The 25,084-nt window shown below is 30.7% G+C and overlaps 3 protein-coding genes across 4 annotated transcripts; 2 read left to right on the top strand and 1 right to left on the bottom strand.

Annotated features, from left to right (window-relative positions):
• Nucleotides 1-2,475: 2,475 nt before the first annotated feature.
• Nucleotides 2,476-5,938, top strand: LOC18100533 (CBL-interacting serine/threonine-protein kinase 21). 2 transcript variants are annotated; one of them, XM_052454255.1, is made up of 15 exons: nucleotides 2,476-3,044; nucleotides 3,138-3,200; nucleotides 3,308-3,379; nucleotides 3,470-3,577; nucleotides 3,659-3,730; nucleotides 3,830-3,883; nucleotides 4,042-4,167; nucleotides 4,252-4,341; nucleotides 4,423-4,548; nucleotides 4,619-4,730; nucleotides 4,817-4,932; nucleotides 5,019-5,084; nucleotides 5,170-5,244; nucleotides 5,363-5,469; nucleotides 5,559-5,938. In XM_052454255.1, the coding sequence occupies exons 1-15, from the start codon at nucleotides 2,883-2,885 to the stop codon at nucleotides 5,614-5,616; spliced, it is 1,407 nt and encodes a 468-aa protein (XP_052310215.1). In that variant the 5' UTR covers nucleotides 2,476-2,882; the 3' UTR covers nucleotides 5,617-5,938. The 2 variants fall into 2 exon arrangements, with proteins under 2 accessions (XP_052310215.1, XP_006381840.3); XM_006381778.3 differs by having other exon boundaries at nucleotides 2,478-3,044; nucleotides 4,619-4,726; nucleotides 4,813-4,932.
• Nucleotides 5,939-10,548: 4,610 nt separating this feature from the next.
• Nucleotides 10,549-11,141, bottom strand: LOC18100532 (pathogenesis-related protein PR-1). The gene has a single exon (XM_006381777.3). The coding sequence runs from the start codon at nucleotides 11,068-11,070 to the stop codon at nucleotides 10,564-10,566; it is 507 nt and encodes a 168-aa protein (XP_006381839.2). The 5' UTR covers nucleotides 11,071-11,141; the 3' UTR covers nucleotides 10,549-10,563.
• Nucleotides 11,142-15,195: 4,054 nt separating this feature from the next.
• Nucleotides 15,196-17,749, top strand: LOC7471596 (flavonoid 3-O-glucosyltransferase). The gene is made up of 2 exons (XM_002309595.4): nucleotides 15,196-15,762; nucleotides 16,648-17,749. The coding sequence occupies exons 1-2, from the start codon at nucleotides 15,270-15,272 to the stop codon at nucleotides 17,505-17,507; spliced, it is 1,353 nt and encodes a 450-aa protein (XP_002309631.3). The 5' UTR covers nucleotides 15,196-15,269; the 3' UTR covers nucleotides 17,508-17,749.
• The last annotated feature ends 7,335 nt before the right edge of the window (nucleotides 17,750-25,084 follow it).

Genomic DNA, 25,084 nt, shown 5'->3' with positions numbered 1-25,084 from the left:
TCAATTTTAAAAAAAATAACCAAATAGAAATCTCATTTCTAGTTGCTGCAACTAATGTACATAATATGCATAAGGGGAATCTCTAAAAAGTAGAGTTTGTAGTCCGTTCCATGCATCACACATATTGATAACACCATCATACCCTTGACCTCGCATATTGAGGATATGCAAGTTGTATCGAGCGAGTACATCACAATTTTTTTTTAGTGTTGAAGAAGTAGTATCTGAAACATGCATAATTCCAAAAAAATGCTCTCGTAAAAAACCCTAAATGTCAACAAATCTCAAAACAATAGTAATTTATTCTTTATTTGATACATCTTTGGCTTCGTCAACCGAAATACAAAACTTTGCATCTGTAACTTCTTTGCATTTTTCATAGCTTTTTTCTAAGACAACATCATCAATGTTAATATTGAATCTCCCTATAAGTCTTATCATCTCCATAAAATTGCATTGATTATTAGAAGCTGAAGATTCATCATGACCTCTAAATGCATATGCTTGTAAGCTAAGCCATCGAAAACTTTCAATTGTTGTCATAAGTCGCAACTGATTTTTCTGAACTTCTTTAACAGTTTTTACATTCAACACTTTATCAATGTGTCTACTTACTTTTATTAAATTTTCAATAGATTTCACGACATTATTATTATCAACATGTCTACTTACTTTCATTAAATTTTCAGCAGATTTCACGTCATTATTATGTGGTGAATGTGGGATGATGAGGCACTTTATTTTCAAAGAGAAAGCATGGAAAACAAAATATTGCATCATTTGATGAAGAGTACTCTAACCAAGGAAATTGATCAAACCAAGTGTATTAAAATCGACGATATTGTCTCCCTGATTCAGTCCTTGGATACTCTACTAGCTTGGGTTGATATGGACCCATTTTGATACAAACTCTTTTAATTTTTTGTTGATTAATAGGTTATTGCCACAATGGAATTCGTATCTTAGGATCTCGTTCAAGAGTATTAACATCAATTTCAACTCTTTGAGATTTGAAAGGGGGTTAGTCATTACGATTTAAGATATTAACATTGGATGAAGAATGTCTTTTACTGGTTGATATTTGTTTGCTTGGTTTAAAAAATAAAAACATAGTTTTTCCTCTCTTGCTTTCTTGATTTTTCCATTATAATTTATAACCTATTCAAGTACAGGGGATTAGGGAAGCTAAGTGCAAGATGCATAATATTAATGCCACAATAGGATATTCATGAAATGCAGACTATACAGGGATAAAATGGTAAAACATCATGTTAATTGAACTTGTTATACTTCTTGAATAATGCTAGACTTGCATGGTAAGACTGGAAATAGAAATTTTGGTCAAAGAACTTAAGTTTCAAAAAGCTTTCCAGACACCCATCAAAATGTGGGTTTTTTTTAGGTCAAATAACTTAAGTTTCAACTTGAACACCGCTAAACTTGCCTTTTTATCTAAAGAATTACATATTCTAAATTTTGAAAAATTAGTATGATGTCAGTAGTTACAAATTCAAGGAAGAAAGGAATTAAGATGATAAAGACCAGAAAAATATAAACACAATAACTTGTGCTTGTGTGCTACATGTTGATGTCCGATAAACAGATAAAGATATAGACTAAATCAATTTTCTATATCTATTCTGTCAACAAGTGGTCTGGTTGGCATAATCTGCAAATATTAAATATCAAACTTACTGAGAAATTATCAATAAAGGGGGAAGAGATAATAACCAATAAAACAAGTATGAAAACTAAATATACGGTGAAGTAATAATCAAACCTTTAAGTCCAGCAGTAAATAGCACAAGCTCTGCAAATTCTCTAAGTTGTTTTAGGAATTGATCCAACCCTAGATGCACAAAGATTATAACAAAATTAATCTTAAGTTTTCCTCTGCATTTAAATTCAAAATAAAAGATACATGAAAACAAATAAAAATTTAGGGCAAAGAACTTACATTTAAAAAAACTTCTCAGCACCTAGCAAAACATGGCTTTTTTTATTTGATTTTTTTTTTGGTAAAGGGAGAAGGTGGAGTTTTTTTAAGGTGAGTTATTAGGTTTGTTTAGGATTTATTTTTTTTGTTTTTTTAACCTGGGCTACAGCCCATCTTTGCCTTCTATGCCCCCTCCGCCCTTCGTTACATGCAGGCATATAATATGATGTCAGTGAATGAAGAAAATGCGACATCAATGACGCAACGAAATAGCTGATAAAAAATGAAATTGTTCTTGTCTTTTGAGAACCCATTTAATGGGTCAGATGGAAAATTAAAATTTGAATAATCTTCCTATTTTAATTATAAGAAATAAAATAAAACGGCTACGATCCAAATCCAAAACTGAAGTGAAGGGCTGCCATAATTTGGGTGGACGTTTACGTATTTTACAAACCAGCAAGACGTGACCATACCACAAGTAAGTATATTTAAGACTGTACATGTTACAGCAACTGCTAACTTACCATTCAAAACAGAGTCAACCGACTAGCCAACTAACAACAAGTCATCGTTTCTTCCATGAGAGAAACTTATTCTAAGCCTCCAACAAATATACACATGCGTTTATATAGAAGGAAAGAAAAATTTGTGCCAGAGACGGATACTTTCCTTCTGAAAACAGACATGAGAAATATTGAGAGCCATGTAAATGGTAGTTGCTGGGAAGAAGAGCACGAGTCAACCTCCATTCTCAATCAAATTAATCGCTTAGCCACCGGTTTGAAGCAAAGAGGATATTGAGAAACATTTGCAAGAGGTGCAGGTGCTCGTGATCCATATCAGTAGAAAAAACAAGGGAGGAACATTTTGCAGAAGCTAGAGAAGGAATAGTTGTTATTAGCTGAAGAAGAAGGAGAAAGGAGTCGATATTTTGTCATAGAATATGGCATACGGAAATAAACTTGGTAAGTACCAGGTAGGTCGAACAATCGGAGAGGGAACATTTGCAAAGGTTAAGCTTGCTGTAGACACCACCAATGGCCATCAGGTTGCGATCAAGATCATGGATAAGAACATGGTCATGCAAAGCGGTCTCAAGAATCAGGTGAATCTCTCCACTTTCCTGGAGTAAGGTCTTGATCACTAACAAAACCAAACATGCTTCTTTCTAATATATCGGAGTTAAAACTAATTCCAGGTACAAAGGGAGATAAGAACTATGAAACTCCTCCATCACCCTAACATCGTACGGATACATGAGGTACGTTAGCTAGTTTCATGTGGTGTCACGTGGCCTCAACTAAACTTCAACTCGGCAAGTCGGAGAGCTCTTTCTCAATACTTATTGGTGTTGAATTACAATTACAGGTTATCGGATCAAAGACAAAGATTTATATGGTAATGGAATATATCTCAGGAGGACAACTTGCAGACAAGCTGGTAAGGATTATCCAAGTAGCAGCATCTGCAATTCCTAGAGTAAGTGTTTCATTTGACATTTCTAATCCTGTTCACACCCTGTTTACTCAGTCGTATGCCAAGAAACTAAATGAATCAGAAGCAAGAAAAATCTTTCATCAATTGATAGATGCAGTGGACTATTGCCATACCAGAGGAGTTTATCACAGAGATTTAAAGGTAAAATATACAATGTTCTTCGCATTATTTGTCAATTATCTACAAAGTATTTACACAAATTAATGAACATCTTGTGTACAGCCAGAAAACTTACTTCTGGACAGCAAAGGAAATCTGAAAGTCTCCGACTTCGGACTAAGTGCATTTCACAAGGTACTGAAAGTCTAGCAATCTTTCTTCTATTCTTATTTATTTATTTGCAAAGTTAGTTCGTACAATTCCATTAACATTGGTTGAATATATGATCGACAGCCTGCTAGCATGCTAACGACAGCCTGTGGGTCTCCATGCTATGTAGCACCTGAGGTAAGAAGCAACTTTCCTGTTCTACCAAATTCCTGAAAATCATTCTCAGCTGGTAACATCTGAGAAAACAAGGGAGGTTGAGGGCTAGGGAATAGTTTAGAAACTTGTACCTCAATTCTCCTCACCACTATAGCTAATGGTGATTTTCTTCTAAGCAGCTTATTGCAAATAAGGGTTATGAAGGAGCAGCTGCAGATGTTTGGTCCTGTGGGATAATCCTTTTCGAACTACTGTCAGGATATCTACCATTTGACGAACGTAACCTCATAATGTTATATAAGAAGGTATTATTTTATATATGTGCACTGTTAATTCTCTCTCCCAAGTGAGAAAGAAATCACTCCATTGATGACCCTGTTTGTGTAAAGATATCTACAGCTGAATACACCTGTCCACTGTGGTTTACAAAAAGTCAGAGGAAGCTAATATCAAGAATATTAGATCCAAATCCCAGAAAGGTATATCCAAGGAAAGATTTTATGCTTTAACAAATACTAAGATCATAACAAAGAAAACAATGCCATCATCCTTCATTGCAGAGAATAACAATACCAGAGATCATTGAAGATGAATGGTTTCGGATAGATTACGTGCCTTCTTGTGGATATGAAAGCGACGAGAAAATCTTCCTGGATGATGTTAATGCTGCTTTTGATGCAGATGAGGTAAATTTCCATAAACAGTAAATGACAGCAAGTTTTATGATTTCACCTGAATACCTGAAACTCTAAGCAGGACAATGCCTCAGAAACAGAGACCCCTGAATCCTCAAGTTTCATAAACGCTTTCCAATTGATAGCAATGTCCCATGACCTTGATTTATCTGGTCTCTTTGAAGAACAGGCAAGTCTATAATCAGAACTTGAATTTAATTACTGCAAACTTCCTTTGTTCATTTTGAATTTCAATCAATCTCCTCTCTTTCCTAGGAAGACAAGAAGCAGAAAACCAGGCTAGGGTCTGAACATTCAGTTCATGAGACAATAAGGAAAATTGAAGTTGCTGCATTGGATGTGAGTCTGTCAGTCGAAAGGATGAAAAATTCCAAGGTAAAAACTCATTAGATTACTGGGTCTTCATCTAGAGAGATCTTCTCCATTACAGAGTGACTAATGACTATACTGTATCATATCAGATGAAAATGAATCAAAAACTAAAGATGAAAAGATGTACCAGATCATATTATGACCTATCAGCAGAGGTAAAATGTTCCACACAGCTTTAGGATTTCAGAATTCAGGAGTCTAACATCAATAACAGTCTAATGATTCCGTGTCAAATGTCAGGTGATTGAGGTTGCTCCCATGAATTGCGTTGTAGAAATATCAAAATCAGTAGGGGATCTAAGATTGTACAAAGAGGTATGAAAGAATTCTGAGAAGTTGCATTATGTCACTTTCTTGCAAAAACAATGAGTGTTGATTAGATATGCAGCATAATGACTATTACTGAGTTCATATCATCATTGTCAATGAGCAGTTCTGCAAAAGTTTATCGAGTTTGCTGACAAAGAAAGCAGACGTATCATTGCAAACACAAGGATCAGAAAAAACAAGCAGCAATAAAAGTACTCAGGAAAGAAGAAGGTAATGTAAAACTCAGGAATACAATTTGACTTTAATAGACTGATATAGATTGCCTATCCAACTCACAGGAAAGTTTTCAAACTATGCAGCTGTGAGGAGCAAATTGAAAAGGAGACCAATGACCTTCAAGGCTATTCCACTTCATGATGATTACCTTAACCTGCATTTGACCAGGAATTCAATGGTTCATGAAGAACCTTCATAAAAGTTAGAACACTTTATTATTCAATAATCTTCAAAGTGCAGAACCTAAGCACCATTGACAATTACCGCACTCAAGGCACAATTCACCCAGAGGAAAAGGTCGGCTTTTTTGTTTAGAAGGTTGTTTTCATGCCTCAAAGTCTTGGTCATTCTTTCTTTCTTCCTTTTTGAAACTAATACCTCACTCCAAAATTTATATTTGAGGCCTTAATTCTTCTTTAATATTTTCCAAGGAGAAATAAATGACAGATAAATAATTCCTCAAGTACCTTTATTAGACCAATCTCAGCCTGGTTTTTTCTCTGTTGACAGCATAAGAATATAAATCCAACATGCCTTGTATCTATTAAATCTCAACATGAGCCTCAATTGAGTGAACAGGCAACAAAATCTGTAAGATTTGAGGCACACTCAGCAATGGTCATGCAATTTGTAAATTTAGAGGAAAGCAAGGCGAAGCCAAGTAGCTCATCCCAGTGGAAACTTGGCATCATATGCATATGGTGGTTCTATTCTGATACCTAAGATAATTCATTTGCCAACTTCATCTTTTCAAAGGGACACAATATTTACATATCTGAGACGTAAATAGGGAGTAATTTCTTGCTAATGTTCATGAAAGGACAACAAAACACGCCAGTCAATCCAGAAACTATAGTAACCATGCATGGATGTTCATAAGAAAAAATAACTGGTGACTGTTGAATTCAAGCATGGAAGGTATCCATAATTCAAAAGCAAATTTGAGGAAGGAAAAGGATGTGATCATAATTTGCATTTGCATATACCACACGACGCTTGAATGCACGTGTGAAGCTGATATATCTGCAAGTCAGAAACAATGTTACCAAATATTTATTCATGAATAGACTGACGGGTGGCCTTTTTAAAGATAGTATGGTAGATATGCTCACATGAATCGTAGACCATGAGAATCATTAATTAACCATTTGAAGGAGAAGTGGTTCCACATTAAAATAAAAAAAAATAATAAAAAAAGAGTGACAGCTGTTTATATAAATAGTAAAATAGCTAGGAAAACCTAATGCATCTTTTAGTAGTTTTTTTAATGTTAATTATTTACGTAAAATTCACTCCATTAAAATCGTACAAGAACAGTAGTTACATAGCGACAATCTAGAAAAAATAACACAACTCAAATCAAAACGCATTGTAACACTACGCACACAGCAAACAACAGAGACAAAAGTGTGCAGAAAAAGTCAAGGCGCCACAACTTCTTAAGAACTGCATGAAAAAATCCAGAGAAAGAGCTAGGAGTCAGTATTTTCGATGCGGTTTATTTTTTATAAAAAATCCAACGAAACCAAATTATATATATATATAATTAGACTTAACTGGAAACTAGTTTAAGCTTATCAGTTTTTGTGTGGTTTGGTTTGATTTGGTTTTTTCTACAGAAAAATTAGCAAAACCTATCTGTTTTTTAATGGGATTTTTTATGGTTTTTTAAATGATTTATTTTTTAAAAATAAATCACAAGAAATCATTGCAAGAAAAACTTATCCAAACAGTGAATATTAAATTAACTTTTCTTTTTTATAAATTAACTTTTTAGCATTAACTTATCCAAACTTATGCATTAACTTTTCTTTTTTATAAATTAAGAATAATATAAACTTTTATGTTTTAACAAAAAGATGCAAATTTTATGAGTGATCTGCTGTGGAGTCGTGGAAAAGATTGAGAGAGAAGGATGAAGAGGGGGGAAGTGGGCATGCAACTATGACAACGAATTTTAAAGTTGGATCTTTACAAGAAAATTTTATATTTATTCCATGTTAAGTTAATGCATTTTTTAGCTCAGTTCAATTGGTTTTAGAAGCTTTAAACCAAACCAAATTGACCTAGTTTTTTTGTTTTTTAATCAGTTTTTTTTTTGTTTGATTTTTCTTGTTATATTTTTTGTTTTTTTTTTTTACTAATCGCAAGTTTCCATTACAGGAGCAAGATCAATATCCGTGGAACACCACAAGCACAAAAAAATTCAAAAAATACACAAATAGAAGAAACAAAAACCAACTCTTTTTTAAATAGAAAACCAGCAGACTTCATCATTGAGCAAGAAAGCAGTTGAAGAACACCATCCAACTTTAATAAACACGCCAAAAAAACAGCAGCAATGGCTAAAGAGAAAGAGAATTAAGAAGGGAGAAAACCGGAAAGAAAACAAAGGGAATGTATGGAGGACAACAAATTAAAAATATATATATATATATATGTGCAGGGGAAGAGGGCCTAAAAGGATATATAGTTGGCAGGAAAGAATGATTACTGCAATAATCTAAAACAAATAAAGAAGAGTCCCCATAGAAAGAGCACATGAAAATGATACCATCCCAGCAAAAAACAATCCTTAGCTAACAGGAACCAAAGCCAAATGTCTCGGCTAAATCTGAATCATGCTCAACTCTACTGGATGTTAAACAAACATGAGCCCAACCGTCCCTTTCATGGCATTCGCACAATCTTATACAGAGAAAAATTAAAGTAAATTTAAAGTTTAATTTCTAGTAAATTTAACATTAAATAATAAAATTTTAAAAAAATTAGTAAAAATCTAAAAAAATTATCAAATCCCTATTCTAATTAACTGTCTTGTGAAGAGATCAACAATGAATTCACATCCTCTTTGAATTTGATTTACTAGAGTATCCAGTACTGAGATTACTCTATAAAAAACAAATTAAAATAAATTATAAAATTTAATTTTAAATAAATCTAATATTAAAATGAACTTAAAAAAAAAGTACCAAAGCATTTTTTTTTGGGTGAAAGTACTTTTGCAAGGAGGTGAATATTAATTATTCTTAAGATAACGGCTAGTTTGAAAAATAAAATACAAGGTGCGAGCCATTTGTCTACTTATAATAGCCTATTTATCTTTGCTCAAGGGCAAGGGTTGACCTTATTGGTACAACCTCACGAGTCATATATTTTTTTTTTTAGATTTGAGGAAACTTCACCTTCTAGCAAGTATATTTTGTGAATTCAGATGAACAAGTAAAATCTCAGTTGTTCCAGGCTCTTATAAGAAGTGTACACCTTGACTCGATCATGGTTTTATTAAGGTCCTTATAGTATTTTATTGGTGTTTTCATGTGAAAAATAGGTTTTAGGGGTAAAAAAACACATACCTAATTTTTTAGCCATTGAAGATGGTTTTTGATGGCTAGAAAATAAATTAATAAATGCCATGTCATCTAATTTTTTTTCAACAAAAAAAAAAAAAAAACATGTTATTTATCAATTAATTTTTTGAACCAACTAGGCATGTGAGCATGGCTATTTTCCCATAAGCTTTCTACGCCCATGCATGTATGACATGTTTTTAAAAGCTAGGCGCCTATATGCTAGAAGGCCAAGCCTACATGCATCTTTTTCTACATGTACCTTTTTATTAGAATAATATTTAAAATGATGATCCAGTTATTCCATTGTGTTTTTGAAAAAGAATATTAGGGTTTTTTTTTTATAATAATATCATCAATTGTTTTATGGATGATTATGCATTCCCTTAATAAGTGTAATTTTTAAAATATTTTTCTCTTTAATATTTAATTAGAATAAAATATATTTTTTATGATTTTTTTTAAAATTTATTATTCTTAAATTTCTTCATCGAAATGCATAAAATTGATTAGTTAATATTTTTTAAATTTTATGATTAAAACTTGCTTTCATCATCCTAATATCTAATTCCATTATTATATAATTAAATAAAAAAATAATTTAAGCAAGAAAAGTTATTAAAACTTGATTAGGTTTGTGATCTAAATTACGAGTTGTACTAGTTAAAAAATCATTCTAAAATAATATTATTTTAATATCTAAAAATTATTAAAATAGTTTTAAAAAAATAAATCATTAAAAAAATATTAAATAATTCACATTAAATTAATTTTTATATAATTTAATTTAAAAATTAGTTCAAGTTAAAGACTGGAACGACAAGTAATCAAATTAACTCGTACAAAGAGAAGCTGTGTTTAATAACACTAACGAAGCATTCCACGTGGCAAGGCATGGGCAACAAATTACACCTACCTGTTTCTAGTTGGTGCATTTAAACCAGTTAGTTGGTTCTCTTCGTTCACAATTCATATTAATTGGTTAGTTGATGTTCTTAATTACTCTGTGATAGAAGCAGCTTCATTTATGGATGTGTCAGGCTCTTTTTTTTTTGTTTTTTTGAGTGTTTTTTTTAAAAAATTATTTATTTATTTATTTTTATTTTAAATTAATATTTTTTTTATATTTTCATATTATTTTAATGTGCTGATATCAAAAATAATTTTTAAAAAATAAAAAATATATTATTTTGATATGTTTTGAAATGAAAAGCAATCGCTACCACACTTCCAAACACACTTTATATATATACAAGTAGATATTGGCTAGTCTTTCATATAAATAATATGTTTGGTTGCGGTTCAAAGTGTTTTACACTTAAAAAATATTAAAATAATATTTTTTTTATTTTAAAAAAATTATTTTTAATATCGACACATAAAAACCATTTAAAAATATAAAAAAATTAAAATTTTAAAAATAACATAAAAATGACACGAGATTGAATGCTTTGAAAACTAAGATCGCTGTAGTGAAAAAAAGACGAGCCGAAACTGAAAGGATGAGAAGCCACACCGTTAATATTGAAAAATCTTTTTTTTTTCTTGCATCGTTAATTATATTTCATGTGATATTGAAATTGATTTTACAATAAATACATAAAATATAGAAGGGTGAAAATTGTGTCAAGGAGAACACATCAATCACCCATATGATAGAATGTAATAATCATACGAGGTTTCCACAAAAAAAAATAGAAAAATAAATAAAAACTAGGCAAAATTTCAAGAAACACATTCAATAAGGCTTTTCTCCAATATAATTCCCAGGAGGATCATAGTTGCAAGACATGAAAACTCCCCTTCCACGAAAACAATCCACCCTAGCACACCCAATTCTTTCTGTGCTGTTCCAAACAATTTGAGTATAATGTCCACATTCTTGATCCTCGGCACAAGAATTAGACCAATAATCATACCATTTACGCTCCGAGACCCATGCGGCGGCGGCCTGAGCTGGACTCCAACCACTGCCACTGCCCCAGAAGATGTTCTCACCGTATGGTCCATTAGAATGCTTTAAATCACAGTCGTAGCGCCTTTGATTGCAATACGATTGCGCGTAACGTGCCAAATTTGCATCCCACACTAATGGCCGAATCCTCAAAGAGGCACGGGCAGCATTTTGAGGAGCCATGAATTGGTTTGCCGCACTGAGGTAAGGGTGTGGTCGTCTGGTGAAGACAGCATGTGTGCTGGAAATGAGAAGGATAAAAATGGAGATGGTAGCATAACGAGTATGCATTTGCAGAATAATATATTGAGCCTTTCATTCATTCTGGGATTTTAGGAGGGGCCTGTGCATATTTATAATGACGGGGCTGCGGTGGTAGCTAGATTAGGAGGGGTATAAAAAGTGTCAACTATGGGGTGGCACCCATGTTCGATAATGATTGCCACCTTTGTTTTTGTGGAAGACATTTTAGTCATTTCCTTGTTACATTCTATCAGTGGCTTTGAAAATTGGAAACCAAATTAGCAGTGGCTCCACCCTTCAATTACCAGCACTTTTGACGATGAAAGTGGTCCTTACAACCAACCATGGCAGCACCACCACCAAAAACCCAAGCTACAGAAACCCCCCAAAAAACCGATACTAATTAACGCTTCTTGTGCTCCTGGAGCTATCATTTTTTAAGTTCAGTAGAAATTAAATCCATTTTTCTCGTTTTTTCATCCATAGTTGAGATTTGTAGTGGTTTCTGAATTTTGACTAGCATGCAGGTGGGAGTGGCTGGATGGGAAAAATTAAAAAACAAGGATGCAGGCGTGGTGTTTAATTGATTAATGAGATTGTAACAAATTAATGTTTTTTTTTTTTTTAAAAAAAGAAAAACAAAAGGATATTAAAGTCATTTAACTGAGAAAAAGCTGTGGATGCCAGTAGACAAAAAGGCTGTTCCAATAGCCACTCCCGTTTTAAATTTTGTAACCTCTGCCTCTCTCTCTCTCTCTCTCTCTCTCTGTATACGTAGAAAATTGGTTGTTAAATAGCCAAACTAAATAAATAATTATATATTCTGGATTCTATTCAATGCACAGATTATGAGACAAAGACTGGTTCAAAGTTCTCATGTTTTAGTCTCATTATTTTATATTATATTATATTTAAGCAAGATTTGTTTAATTAAACGTATCTAGCTTTGACAAAACCCAATAAGAGTGCACCACGTAACATGTACTTTTGAGTTGTATTAGAGCATGAAAATACGTTCATTACAGCTAATAGATGTCATCGCTAGAATATGTCTAGATTTTTCCCAGTGAACTATTTTATTCTTAAAATCAATTTTGCTGAGGTTACGTACTTTTAACGATTTTTAATGACGGGAAATATATTCTTGTATAATAAAGGAAGAAACCGAAAATATTCTAGCACCATTGCTCTACCAAAAAAATAAAATTGAAGGGGAATTGCTTTTAATTTATATAGGAGGGACGAGACTGAAATAAAAAGGAACAGAGTGAAAAAGAAGGAAAAAATAAATGGTAGGATTGAAATTGGATAAAAATAGTTTATTTTGGTCTTCCTACAATTCAATTTACAAATTTTTTCCCTGTCGGTATTTCTAAAATTTAATTTTAATCCTAAATTTTATTTTCCTTGTTTTTTAGTAAAGTGACTAAATCTTGATAGCAAAAAAAGAAAAACTTGATTGATATCAATTTCGACCACAAAAAAATTAATTTTGTGTCAACAAGTTTCATTTAATAAAGAAAGTTTATAAATCTGAGTTCATGAAGTTTTTTTTGTTTTAAGTTAATTTTCTATTTTAAGGGGATTTTTTTGTTTTTAAAGTCACATATAAGTTTATCAAGGTGTTTTGAATAAATAATGAGTTGAAAATAGATTTCTAGGTAAAAATACTAAACATCAACCTCGATAAAATAACATAATTTAATATTTTTTTTGAAAAATAATATAAGAAATAAGCGTATTTAGAAAATAGTATAGGTTAGACTCAACTTCTATTAAAAATATATGATAAAATAAATGTATTTAGAAAATAGTATAATTTAAACTCAACTTCTATTAACAAATATAATTGTATTAACAATCGCTAATGATAACCGCTATTATTATTAGCAGTTGTTTACTAGCTCAGCTTCTTTAGTAGCTTAAGCCAAAGGATTTTATATATATATATATATATATATATATATATATATATATATATAAAACTAGCATAGTTTAATACTTTTTTTTGAAAAATAGTATAAGAAATAAACATATTTCAAAAATAGTATAGTTTAGACTCAATTTTTATTAACAAATATGATTTTATTAACAATAACTAATGATAATAGTGGTTTATTAGACAACCGCTATTACTATTAGCAGTTGTTTAGAACCGCTAAGCAATTGCTAATGAGAATAACAGTTATATCCCAAACCTAATTTCTATATAAAACTAAATTTAAATTACAACAATCAAAAGCCAAATAAATTTATAAATTATTAAAATTTAAAGTATGATATTTTAACATCATTTTAATTTATGAATTATAATTCCAAACCAACCCTCGAGGGCTTCTGGATTGTTTTTTGCAGCTACAATCCCTATTTTCCTACCTTGAACATGGAAGATTATTTAACATGTTAGATTTTCTTGTTATCTCCTCAAAATTATCTTGTGTTTTTTCTTTTGCATTGTTTGCTGCCTTCTTCTTCATGTTTTCAGCCTCCATTGTTTCCCAGTTTCTTTTTTCCTCTCCTATTCATTGGTTAGTATGATTGCTGTGCTCTGATGGTTCTTCGTTGCTTGGTTTTCTACCATGTTGATTCTGTTGTTGTCTTTTCTTTGCTCCCACCTCCTACTATTGGTTTTCTTTTCTTGAAGTTTAGGAAGGAAAGAGAAAATCATTAAAAAAAAAAAAAGGAAAGAAAGATGTCGGGTGGTAAGACTTTTGTTGTCAATGATAATCTTTAAAAAAGAAATTCAACATATGTGTCTTTTTTTAACTTAAATAATGTTGGTAAAAATAGATTGGGTTTAAGAATATATTTTTCATTTGATTGTATTTTATTTTTTTAGACATGTTATAATGTATTTTATGATTATAAATAAGTTTTTAAAAACACATATGATATTTTTTTAATTAAAAAGAATTTAAATCTGTGTTTTTACTTTTTAGAGTTCAAAATCTCCAACTCAAAATTTTTATACCGCATTTATAAGTTTTTGAAAAAATTTAGATTTTATTTATTTATTTATTTATTTTAAATTAATATATTTTTTGATGTTTTCATATCATTTTGATTAACTAATATTAAAAATAGATTTTTTTAAAAAAATAATATTATTTTAATATATTTTTAAATAAAAAATATTTTAAAAAACAATTACAACCACGCTTTTAAAATTATTATTATTAAAATTACCTTCATTTACTAGAATTAATGCTCATTCAACAACCACCGACCAAAAAAATTCTTGGACATGGGCTTTAAAGTCAATGCTCACATGTTTGGAATTGACAAACCTATGTTATATTTTCTTTCTCCTTTTCTTTTTTCCTTTGAAATCTTAAAATAAAATTTCATTTAAATAAATAAGTAAAACAATATTTTAAAAATTATTCTATTATGCTATGATTTTTAAATAATACTTAATGTTTTTATAGTTATATTTAATATTTTTATATATAATTATATATCGAACTATATACAAAAGTCTTTTTCATAAAAAAAACTGCATATAAATATTTAATAAAAACAATATATATATATATATATTATTTCTTATTTATTTTCATCTTTTTTATATTATTTTTTTAACTAAATATTCATTAATGTTTTGATGTAATCGTATACAAACGATTAAAATTTTATTTTTTCTTTATTGATTTAAAATCTTTTTATAAATCATTTTAAGTAGAAAAGCATGCCTTTCATAAAAAAAATAAAATAAAATTTTATATTAAAATTAAAAAAAACAAATTAATAATGAAGAGAGGATTTCGGCTTAAGCAATACATCTTTTTCACTTAATTTAAATTTTGTGTTTATACGAATATTTATTTTAACTGCATCAAATTTGTGTTTAAATAACCAACATATAATAATAAAAAAATATTTGTTTTATGAACATAAAAAAATAAATAAAAAGTAAGAATTACGATAAAAAATAATACTTTTTCTCGAAAACTAAATCATTGAAATTAAAAACAAAATACTGAATTTAGTGATGTTTCGAAAATTGTCCCGCACGAGATGGGCTTGATGACTAGTCGTTGCTTACTACACCTAGTTTGTCCCTTGGTCATTTTGAAAAGTAAATTATAAATCTATGGTTGTTGACCTACCATCTCTTTGTCGCTTCTTCAGGTGCTTTTTTATATTATTTGTGCTGTAGAAAGCCACTTTACTTCCTCTATAAATTGAAATCAAACATATGATTAAGCGCACCAATACCTCCATTGTTGAAGCAAACCAAATTAATCATGTCAGAAGCCAGAAATGACTTGAAACATATTGCTGTGCTAGCATTCCCCGTGGCAACTCATGGTCCTCCACTTCTTTCTCTCGTTAGGAGGCTGTCTGCTTCTGCTTCATATGCAAAGTTTTCATTCTTCAGCACAAAGGAGTCCAACAGCAAACTTTTCTCCAAGGAGGACGGGCTGGAAAACATAAAACCGTACAACGTTAGCGATGGTTTGCCTGAGAACTACAACTTTGCAGGGAATCTCGATGAAGTAATGAATTATTTTTTTAAGGCGACGCCGGGGAATTTTAAGCAAGCAATGAAAGTGGCGGTGAAAGAGGTAGGGAAGGATTTTACTTGCATAATGAGTGATGCATTTCTTTGGTTTGCAGCGGATTTCGCTCAGGAATTGCATGTCCCTTGGGTGCCCCTTTGGACCTCAAGTTCTCGTTCCCTCCTCTTGGTCCTTGAAACCGATTTAGTCCACCAGAAAATGAGAAGCATTATTAATGGTAAGGTTTTATATTTTCCTTGTTGAGCTGGTCATCAACAATATAGCTATTTTGTTAGCATATTTTCAAGTGAAAATAACTCGCAAGTGTCATGGGAATTGAGATTTTTCTACACAATGAATGGCTAGAACACACGTTGTGCTTTTACTGATTTCTAAATTAAGGAACTCGACAGGATCGAGATCCAATCTTCATCATCCTAGGTAAGAGGTACAGTTACTATGCATTTAATGGCTTCTACATGGTTTTCCACGGTCAGAGTAGAATTTATTTGTAATAATCAATTCTCTATTTTAATTAAATTCAATTATATGATTTGATTTAAATTCAAATGACAAATAAATTTAATTTACATATTTAAAAAAGATAAAATTCAATTTGTTCAAAGTGTTTTTTTTTTTTAAAAAATTAGATGATTATTTAAATAAAATTAATTTTAATATTATTTTTCTGAATTGTAAATCAGAAGGTTCACAATGAAATCACTAATTTTGGGAAGAAAATAAATCTTGGAATTGGGATTTCATCAAATTAGGCATGGCCTCTTGGCCTTAGCTAGCCTATAAAGGGGATTTTAATTCAAGCTATTTATATATGGGTGCCTAAAACATCTCATGCTAGTTATTTATGTTTTTCCCTAAAATTTAGTCATGGCCAAAATTTCATTCCCTTTTGCTTTTTATTTCCTACCATGCAAGGAAGCACCACCTTTTGCATTATACTGAACCTGATCTAGATTAGCTACGAAAGACTTTGAGCGAGAATGGCCTAGACAACATCATCATTGATATTATCTTTTCTCCTTTGTTGTCTGCCTAGCATAGGAATATAGATGTTATCCTTTATAGTCTGATAACTTATTCATTTTGCATAATCTTATTGCAGAGCCCGAAGATAGAACAATTGACATTCTTCCAGGATTTTCTGAACTACGTGGTTCTGACATACCTAAGGAACTATTCCATGACGTTAAGGAATCACAATTTGCAGCAATGTTGTGTAAAATTGGATTAGCATTGCCACAGGCAGCTGTTGTTGCTTCAAACTCTTTTGAAGAATTAGACCCCGATGCGGTGATTCTGTTCAAGTCAAGGCTTCCCAAGTTTCTCAACATCGGCCCCTTCGTGTTGACATCTCCAGATCCGTTCATGTCTGATCCACACGGTTGCCTGGAGTGGCTGGACAAGCAGAAACAAGAATCTGTGGTGTACATTAGTTTTGGAAGTGTGATATCGCTACCACCCCAAGAGTTAGCAGAGTTAGTAGAAGCGCTAAAGGAATGCAAGTTGCCATTTCTTTGGTCATTTAGAGGCAATCCTAAGGAAGAATTGCCTGAAGAGTTCTTAGAAAGGACTAAAGAGAAGGGAAAAGTAGTTTCATGGACTCCGCAGTTAAAAGTCTTGCGACACAAAGCAATCGGAGTGTTTGTGACACATAGTGGGTGGAACTCGGTTTTGGATAGTATTGCTGGATGTGTGCCTATGATTTGTAGGCCATTCTTTGGGGATCAAACGGTGAACACGAGGACTATAGAGGCAGTATGGGGTACTGGCCTCGAGATTGAAGGAGGAAGAATCACAAAAGGAGGTTTGATGAAAGCCTTGAGGCTTATTATGTCAACCGATGAAGGGAACAAAATGAGAAAGAAACTTCAACACCTCCAAGGTCTTGCTTTGGATGCCGTGCAATCAAGTGGTAGCTCTACCAAAAATTTCGAAACTCTGTTAGAGGTGGTCGCCAAGTAATGTGAGATGATAAATTCCAAGAATTTGTGCTTTTGAGAGTAGTATAAAGCTGCAGTACGTAGTTCTGCATGGAGATAGGCTAGTTATAACTAATAAAGTCGTGAAAGATCTTCGAACTGGGCTTGGAAGATATGTCTGAATCGATTATGTTTATTTCCTTTTTATTTTTAGTTTTTTATTTTTATTTTAGATTGTATGTTGTTTTTCTTATTTAATTTAAGATATTCTGGTTTTCCTTTCAATCTATTTAAAGAGTTGCAAATCCTCCAAAGAAACACATTAAATTAGAGAAAAATATTAGAAATAAAATATGAATTAGAGTTTTTTCAGTGAAAATACTTTTCAGCAAAAATATTTAAAGAGTTTTTTCATTAAATTCACATATCATTTTTGTCTAAACCATAAATCAAAATCTGGCAGCAATAAATGCATGGCTTGTATAGATATGCTTACATTTTGAAATTAACGCAGTTGAATGCATAGAAATTATATTTTTTAATAGTTGATTTTTTTTATATAATTGCTCGGACTCACCAAACTTTGTTATTTTTTTAAATATTTTTTTTACTATATCATTGTATTAATTTTTTTTTACTGGGTTAAATTAAAAAAAAAACTGTGAACAGAGTGCTATACACGGTGAAAATGTATTACTGCACATTTTTTTTCCTTCTAAGTACTGATGTTTATGTGAATACATCTCTCAAAGAATGGTTTTTTTTATTCTACGACTTATTATCGTTAGTTCCATTAAATTTAATTTATTTTTTTATTACTACTTTATTTACTTGTGTGCTTTCTAAAAAGGTAAAGTAATCAATGATTTAAAGTTATTATATAATAATTACTGATAATTGAGGGTACGCTCAACTTTCTATGGACAATTTATTTATTAATAAATGCATGAGGTACTAACTAATTAATAAAACATTAATGAGGAAATATATATATATATTCAAAGTCTAGAATCTCGAGACACAGCACAAACACAAATACGAGGAAAGCCACATTGGTTAGTCAAGCCAATAGCTTAAATAAAATATGCTAATTAGTAAAATAACTCCTGTAATATTAGTTTAATTCAATTTAGTCCTGATCTTCTTATTTTAGTTCCTTAAACTATGGGTCAAAGCAATACATTAGGCTTCCTATAGAAGCATATTATATACTGAAAAAGTGTTTTTTTTTTTTTATCTTACAATCCTTTACAGAGATGGTGCATTACTTTGATCTGATAATTTGCGGGATTAAAATAAATAATAAAAAAAATAAGGGTTAAGTTGAACTTGACCAATAGTTCAGGAGATATTTTACCAATTAGCCATTAATATAAGCTAATGTTGTTGCACAAGCAGCAAGTTGCTGGCATAGTTTGCTATGGCTAATGTCCCATATTCATGGCTAAATTATGTCATATAATAATGAAGGAAAGCAAATAGCAACTGTTGTAATAATTAAGACAATGCATGTGAGAGTTTCTTGACTCTAACTAGTGTTGGGAATTTAAATAGAGTATCCAACTAGATAGATTTTGCTCTCGAAACCTGCATTATTTTTTTTATAGCTGAAAGCATAGGGTAGAGAAATATATATTTTTTTGACATAAAAAAAGTGCTAGGCTAAAAAAAACAATTCTTGAGACATTGGTTGAAGTGACAATTTATATAATATGAGAAAAAAATAACAACAATAAATAAATAAACTAACAAGAAAAAAACAAGAAAAAGATAAAAAAAAAAAAAACATACTTGAATGGATTATCAAATAGCTCAATATTAACATATATACTAGAAGGAAAAACACGAAAAAAAACTTCATAAACTAAAAAAAAACATGAACCTAAAAAAAGGGTAAAAAACCCAAGAAAACCCAAGCAAACCACTAAAACATGATCTAATCTTAAAAACTTACAACTCGTTAAATTATGGACTCAGGTTCAATTAAAAAGCTTAATTGTCAACGAACTTAATCTCAAAGGATAAAATCGTTGAAAAAATATTAATAATTTTTTTGCAAAAGTAATAAAAAAGAATAGGGATAAAATTTGAGACAAAAACATCTGAGGACAAGATTTGAAAAACAAAATCCCAAAACAATAAATAATAATTAAAACAATGAGTTTCAAATTTGAAAGATTAAAAAATCATAGGGGATGAAATTGAAAAACATTTGTAAATTGATAGATTATTTATAGATTAAAAATGGTAGGGGTGAAATTGAAGAAAGTTATTGAGGGATAACCGAATAAAATCAAACCCAAAAAATAAGAAAACAAAACACAAAGAAAATAAAAAGAAAAAGAAAAATAAGCTACAGGAAAGGGAAAAAAACAAGCAAACTCGGGTGAACCTCCTAAACCTGGTCTAATATCTAAAACCTACAACTTGTGAAATCATGTATACGGGTTCAATAAAGAAACTTAACTCTCAAAAAAAGTAATTTTAAAGGATAAAATTAAGAAAAATAAATTGCAAAAGAAAAAAACATTAATAAAAAGAAAGGAGAAAAACTTTGACAAAAAAAACCCAAGGAGAATGAAATTTAAAAAAAATAAAAATGCTCACATGCAAAATAAATTGTAATTAAAAGAATGAGGACCAAATTTGAAAGATTAAAAAAACCATAGGCAGTGAAATTGAAATTTTTTTATAATTTTATAGATTATTTATATATTAAAAAATGATAGGGAGTGTAATAAAAAGAAATTGTTCAAGGGCTAACCTAATAGAATTAAAACATGAAAAATAAGAAAACAAAACCCATTAAAAATGATAAAAATCAAGAAAACATCAGTTTAGAAAAAGGAAAAAAAAACAAGCAAACTTAACGACCTCTTAGACCTGGTCTAATCTCTAAAACTAGCAGCCCGTGAAATATTTGACCCGGATTCAAATAAAGAAGCCTAATTCTTAATCAATTCAATAAAAAATAATGAGGATAAAATTTAATAGAAAAAATCCAAGGACGGAGCAATTTACAAAACAAAATTAAAAAAAGATGCCAAATAAAATAAATAACAATTAAAAAAATGAGAAACAAATTTTAAAGATAAAAAAAATTATAGGGGTGAAATTGAAAAATATTTGTAAAAACTAAGCAAACCCCGACAAATATTTTAAACTTAGTCAAATTTTAAAAATTTGCAACCCGTGAAACCTTGGATTCAGGTCCAATCAAGAAGTTTATTATGAGTCAATTTAAGAATATAAATTTTAAAAATTTGTCAAAGCAAAAATAAAATTGCAATTAAAAGAATAAGGATTAAATTTGATAAGAAAAAAAAACAAAGGATGGTGAAATTATAAAATAAAACCAGTTATGATTTAAAATAAAAACTTGTCAATTCTAAAAAATTGATAATCAAAATAAGAGGGATTAAATTTGATAGAAAAAAAAAAGCAAAGGAGAGTCAAATCGTAAAACAAAATCAATTGAAAAAATGATTAAAAAAAACAATCAAAAGAATGAAAATCAAATTCAATAAATTATTCAAGATAAAAAAATCATAATAAAAATAAAAAGGGATCAAATTTGAAGAACGAACAAATTAAAGGGTTGTTCTTGAATTTTTAAAGGGCTAGTACAACAATCTAGGTGAGGGAGAGAGAAGAAGGGGGGAAGAAGCGGACACTGACGCCAAACTGTTGTGAATCCTAGCACACGTGCCACATCATTTGGTTCGGGGCGCCGAGACCTTTTAAACGCTGCCCCGAAAGACAGTGTTTTATTGCTGGATAGCTCTCTACGTGCCGCCTGAACAACCCAAGGGTCGTTCACACGTTGACGCATGTAAATAAATGTAATTTACAACAACGCCCCTGAGAACCGTCGAAATTTACAATAAAAACAATGTAAAATGACATAAAAAGCCTTTGGGTGAGAGTTCAATTGGTTTTGTCTTTAAAGGCATCAAAGTAATTACACTATTCTAAAAGAATTGAAAAATAAAAAAATGCCCCTAAGTATGTATCAGGTATTAGATTATTTTATTCCATGGTTAAATTAATAATCTCGCTATACAAAATAATATGAAATTACTAAAATAACCCTATATATTAAAAAAAACAATTGTCATGGTGAAAAAATAATCTTACTCTTTAAACTTACCGCATTGCTTTTTTTTTTTTCTAATGGAAAATTCATAATTAAACTATTACAATGAATAGTAATTTTTATTCCTGAGGGGATTTAGGTTTTTTGTTAATTATATTATTATACATTCATTGTTGAAGCTAAACAATTAATCATGTCTGAAGCCAAAAAAGGCTTAAAACACGCTGTCGTGCTAGCATTCCCATTTGGCACTCATGGCCCTCCGCTCTTTAAAGGGTGTTTTAAATTGAGGTTTGAAATATTTTTTAAAAGAATTTTTTTGTTTGAAAATGTATTTAATTAATTTTGTTTTAGAATTTGTTTTTGACATGAGCACTTCAAAATCATAAAAAAAAACATTAAAAAAACATTAATTTAATTGGTTTACCTAATAATGACATCTTTCCAGTAATCTCGAAGAACAAATTGAATATTTTTTTAAAGTAACTCCAAGGAAGGATTTGGTTTTTGTTTTTTTACTTGCATCATGAGTGACACATTCTTTTTGTTTGCAGTAGATATGGCTAAGGAATTGCACATCCCCTGGGTGCCACTTTGGACCTCAGAACCTCGTTCCCTTCCTTTTCTCCTTGAAAGCGATTTAGTTCGCTAGATAATTCGTTGCAACATTAATGGTAAGCTCTTATACGTATGTGTGTTCATAAAGTACTCGTCCTAATTTGCAAGAATTTATGAGTTTAGTTGGTTTCCTATTTGTAGTAAATAGGTTGTGTTGATATTTCAAAATTCAATATGCTCAAGAATAATGTTTTTTAAGTGTTTGAATGGTGGATAATCATGTCTTCACGTCATTATTTTCTTTCTTCAGAGTTCATGAAATTTATGGTTGGTGATAAAAAAACCTAATACCTATAAAACAATCCCTTTGGTGAGATTTTGGAACTCTCCAATAATAAAGTTAGTAAGTTTTAATATAAAAATTGTAATAAATGAGAGAATATGAGTTTAATTCTAAGAAAAGTGTTTTGTTCTTGTTTATGTATGATAAATGTTGTGAGAATAAGAGTACGAGTACTTAGAGAATATAAATTATGAACCTTTTACTTGAGTGATTCAAAGAGTATATATAACCTTTGAACTTTGTCATGGTGTTTGGATGAAGTTGTAACATTATTTTCTATTGGTAGCATTAATGAGAGATAAATATCTCCTACACAATATTAATGAGGGATATATATCTTTTACATAATATTAATGTTGATGGAAATATGACAGGTCATTATAAGACTTTTATACACTTAGGGATACAGGAAGATAATCATTCTTGACTTTTAACATTTTACGTTAAAATATATAATAATAAACAAATTAATCCTCATGACCCAATATAGGGTCTCGTGACCTAATCAGGAGGCCAACAATGATTGTTAGTTCCATATACATTTAGGAATAATTCCAAATCCAATGGTGATAGGTTTGATAGCTTGCCAGACCTATATGTGTTTGGGCTCAATACGAAGCTCGACCTAATAATGTTGGGTCTGACATCTCGCTAAACCTACATGTACTTGGGCTCAACGCGTAGCTGAACTCAAAGATATTGGGTCTATCATCTTGCAAGACCCACATGTACTTAGACCTAGTGTGTAGTTGAACCCAATGTTATTGGGTTTGGCATCTCACCAAACCTACATGTACTTAGGCGTAACACATAATTGAACCCAATGATATTGGGTTTGTAATTTCACCATACACATATGTACTTGGGCGCAACTCATAGTACGTAATTGAACCTAAAACTATTGAGCCTACAAGCAAGTCAGACCCATGTCTTCTGGGTTTGATATTTAGCCAAGTCCAGGTATGTTGGGTTATTACCCTGCCTTAGACCTTTTATAACATGAGTTTTTTTAAAAAATAACATATATAAAATACGTTCATCCATCAGGTTGTATAATTTTTATTCTATTTACATTACTTATGCATTCAAAGACTTGTTCAAAAATGGCCTCAACCATATCACACTAAGGTAAATCAAAATCTTAGTAATTCAATATTTATGTAATGTAATTCCAACATTTATATCCACTAATCAATGAGGATTAGATGGTTCTAAATAAAGCTTAAAAGAACTTGAACTCAACCTAAAGAAATCAACAAATTCAAATGGAAAACTGTATCAATACAGAGCAAGTTACTGAGCAAAGTATATATCCCTAGAAAGCTATATGTGGCTAGTTTTCAACAAACCTAACGGTACATGATTTGGAGTTTTGTACTAAGATTTATGGCTATTTTACTCCTAATACAAGCTACTAGAAGAATCGAAAATCCCATTATCATATTTTACAACTTACAAGATTATCCTCTTCTTCCAATAGTATTTAACTAGATTTGTGGGCTGTGATTTGCCATGGGCTACTCATATTTTTTTCCAACATAAAAAAAATGCTGAGGAAAAACATCTAAGAACAAAGTCATTAGTTCAATTGATAATTTAAATAATATGAATAAAAAATGCAACAAAAATAAAAATAAAAAACTGACAAAAAAATGACAACGAAAGAAAGGTAAAAAGAACCCGACCTAAGCCTATCCGAAGTATTAAAAACTCAATATTGAAGGGCAAAACTTAAGAAAAATTTTAAAAAATCAATAAAATAATCCTCAATTAAACCAAGTTCAATCACAAACTCTGAGACTATGGACATAAGATTGAGATAACCTTATAGAAAAAAAAAAGCAAGAAAAAATGTTCGGAGACCAATTTCTAATAAATTAAATGAGAACATGATAATTCCATAAGAACAAAAATGAGAAGGAAAAAGTTGAAGCTTAATATTAGCAAATAAGAAGTTGTAGGATGAAATTCAAGAAAAATTATAACTAAAATAAAGGTTGACAAAATCTCGATCTGAGCCCACTAAGTTCAAGATGCAAAATCTTTGACTCAATCATGATACCAAGGTAACCACGTTGAAAAGCAAATGGAATAAAATCTTAAAGCTTAATTATCGAATAACTCAATGTTGAAGGGTGAAAAAAAAAGAAATTTAATTAAAAAATTAATGAAAAAAATAAGTTAACCTGCTAACCTCGCGACTATAACTAAAACTTTATAGGGGTGAAATTAAAAAACATTTGTAATATAATATATTTTTCAAATTAGAAAAACAATAATTAAAATGATAGGGATCAAACGTGAAGGAAAAATAAGTTGTACGGGCTAGTCTAACTTTTTTCAGGGGTTGACGTTGAATTCGAGGAGAAGAGAGGGAAAAGAAAGAAATGGTTGTTGGCATCAAACTAGAGGCGTGTTTGATGCAAACACTACCTATCGTAGAGAAAGTGTTGAGACCTTTCAAACACCGTCGTGAAAGACAACGTTTAGTGGCCAAATGGTCCAGCACACGTTGCTCAAAAGGCCATTTATATTATTTTCTAAGACAATGGACTTTCTTCAAGGATTTTGTAAACGACATATTGCTGACATGCCTAACGAAGTATGGGGTATTTAAGAGTGT

This window comes from Populus trichocarpa, chromosome 6, assembly GCF_000002775.5.
Source record: "Populus trichocarpa isolate Nisqually-1 chromosome 6, P.trichocarpa_v4.1, whole genome shotgun sequence".
NCBI lineage: Eukaryota > Viridiplantae > Streptophyta > Magnoliopsida > Malpighiales > Salicaceae > Populus > Populus trichocarpa.
This window is presented reverse-complemented; position numbering and strand designations above follow the sequence as displayed.

Bases quoted from the DNA above. Each gene is read 5' to 3' on its own strand.
- LOC18100533 (XM_052454255.1), top strand. From the start codon at position 2,883: ATGGCATACGGAAATAAACTTGGTAAGTACCAGGTAGGTCGAACAATC. The intron at 3,578-3,658 runs GTAAAATATACA...TCTTGTGTACAG, and splicing joins TTTATCACAGAGATTTAAAG to CCAGAAAACTTACTTCTGGA. The intron at 4,168-4,251 runs GTATTATTTTAT...GTTTGTGTAAAG, and splicing joins TCATAATGTTATATAAGAAG to ATATCTACAGCTGAATACAC.
- LOC18100532 (XM_006381777.3), bottom strand. From the start codon at position 11,070: ATGCATACTCGTTATGCTACCATCTCCATTTTTATCCTTCTCATTTCC.
- LOC7471596 (XM_002309595.4), top strand. From the start codon at position 15,270: ATGTCAGAAGCCAGAAATGACTTGAAACATATTGCTGTGCTAGCATTC. The intron at 15,763-16,647 runs GTAAGGTTTTAT...ATCTTATTGCAG, and splicing joins AATGAGAAGCATTATTAATG to AGCCCGAAGATAGAACAATT.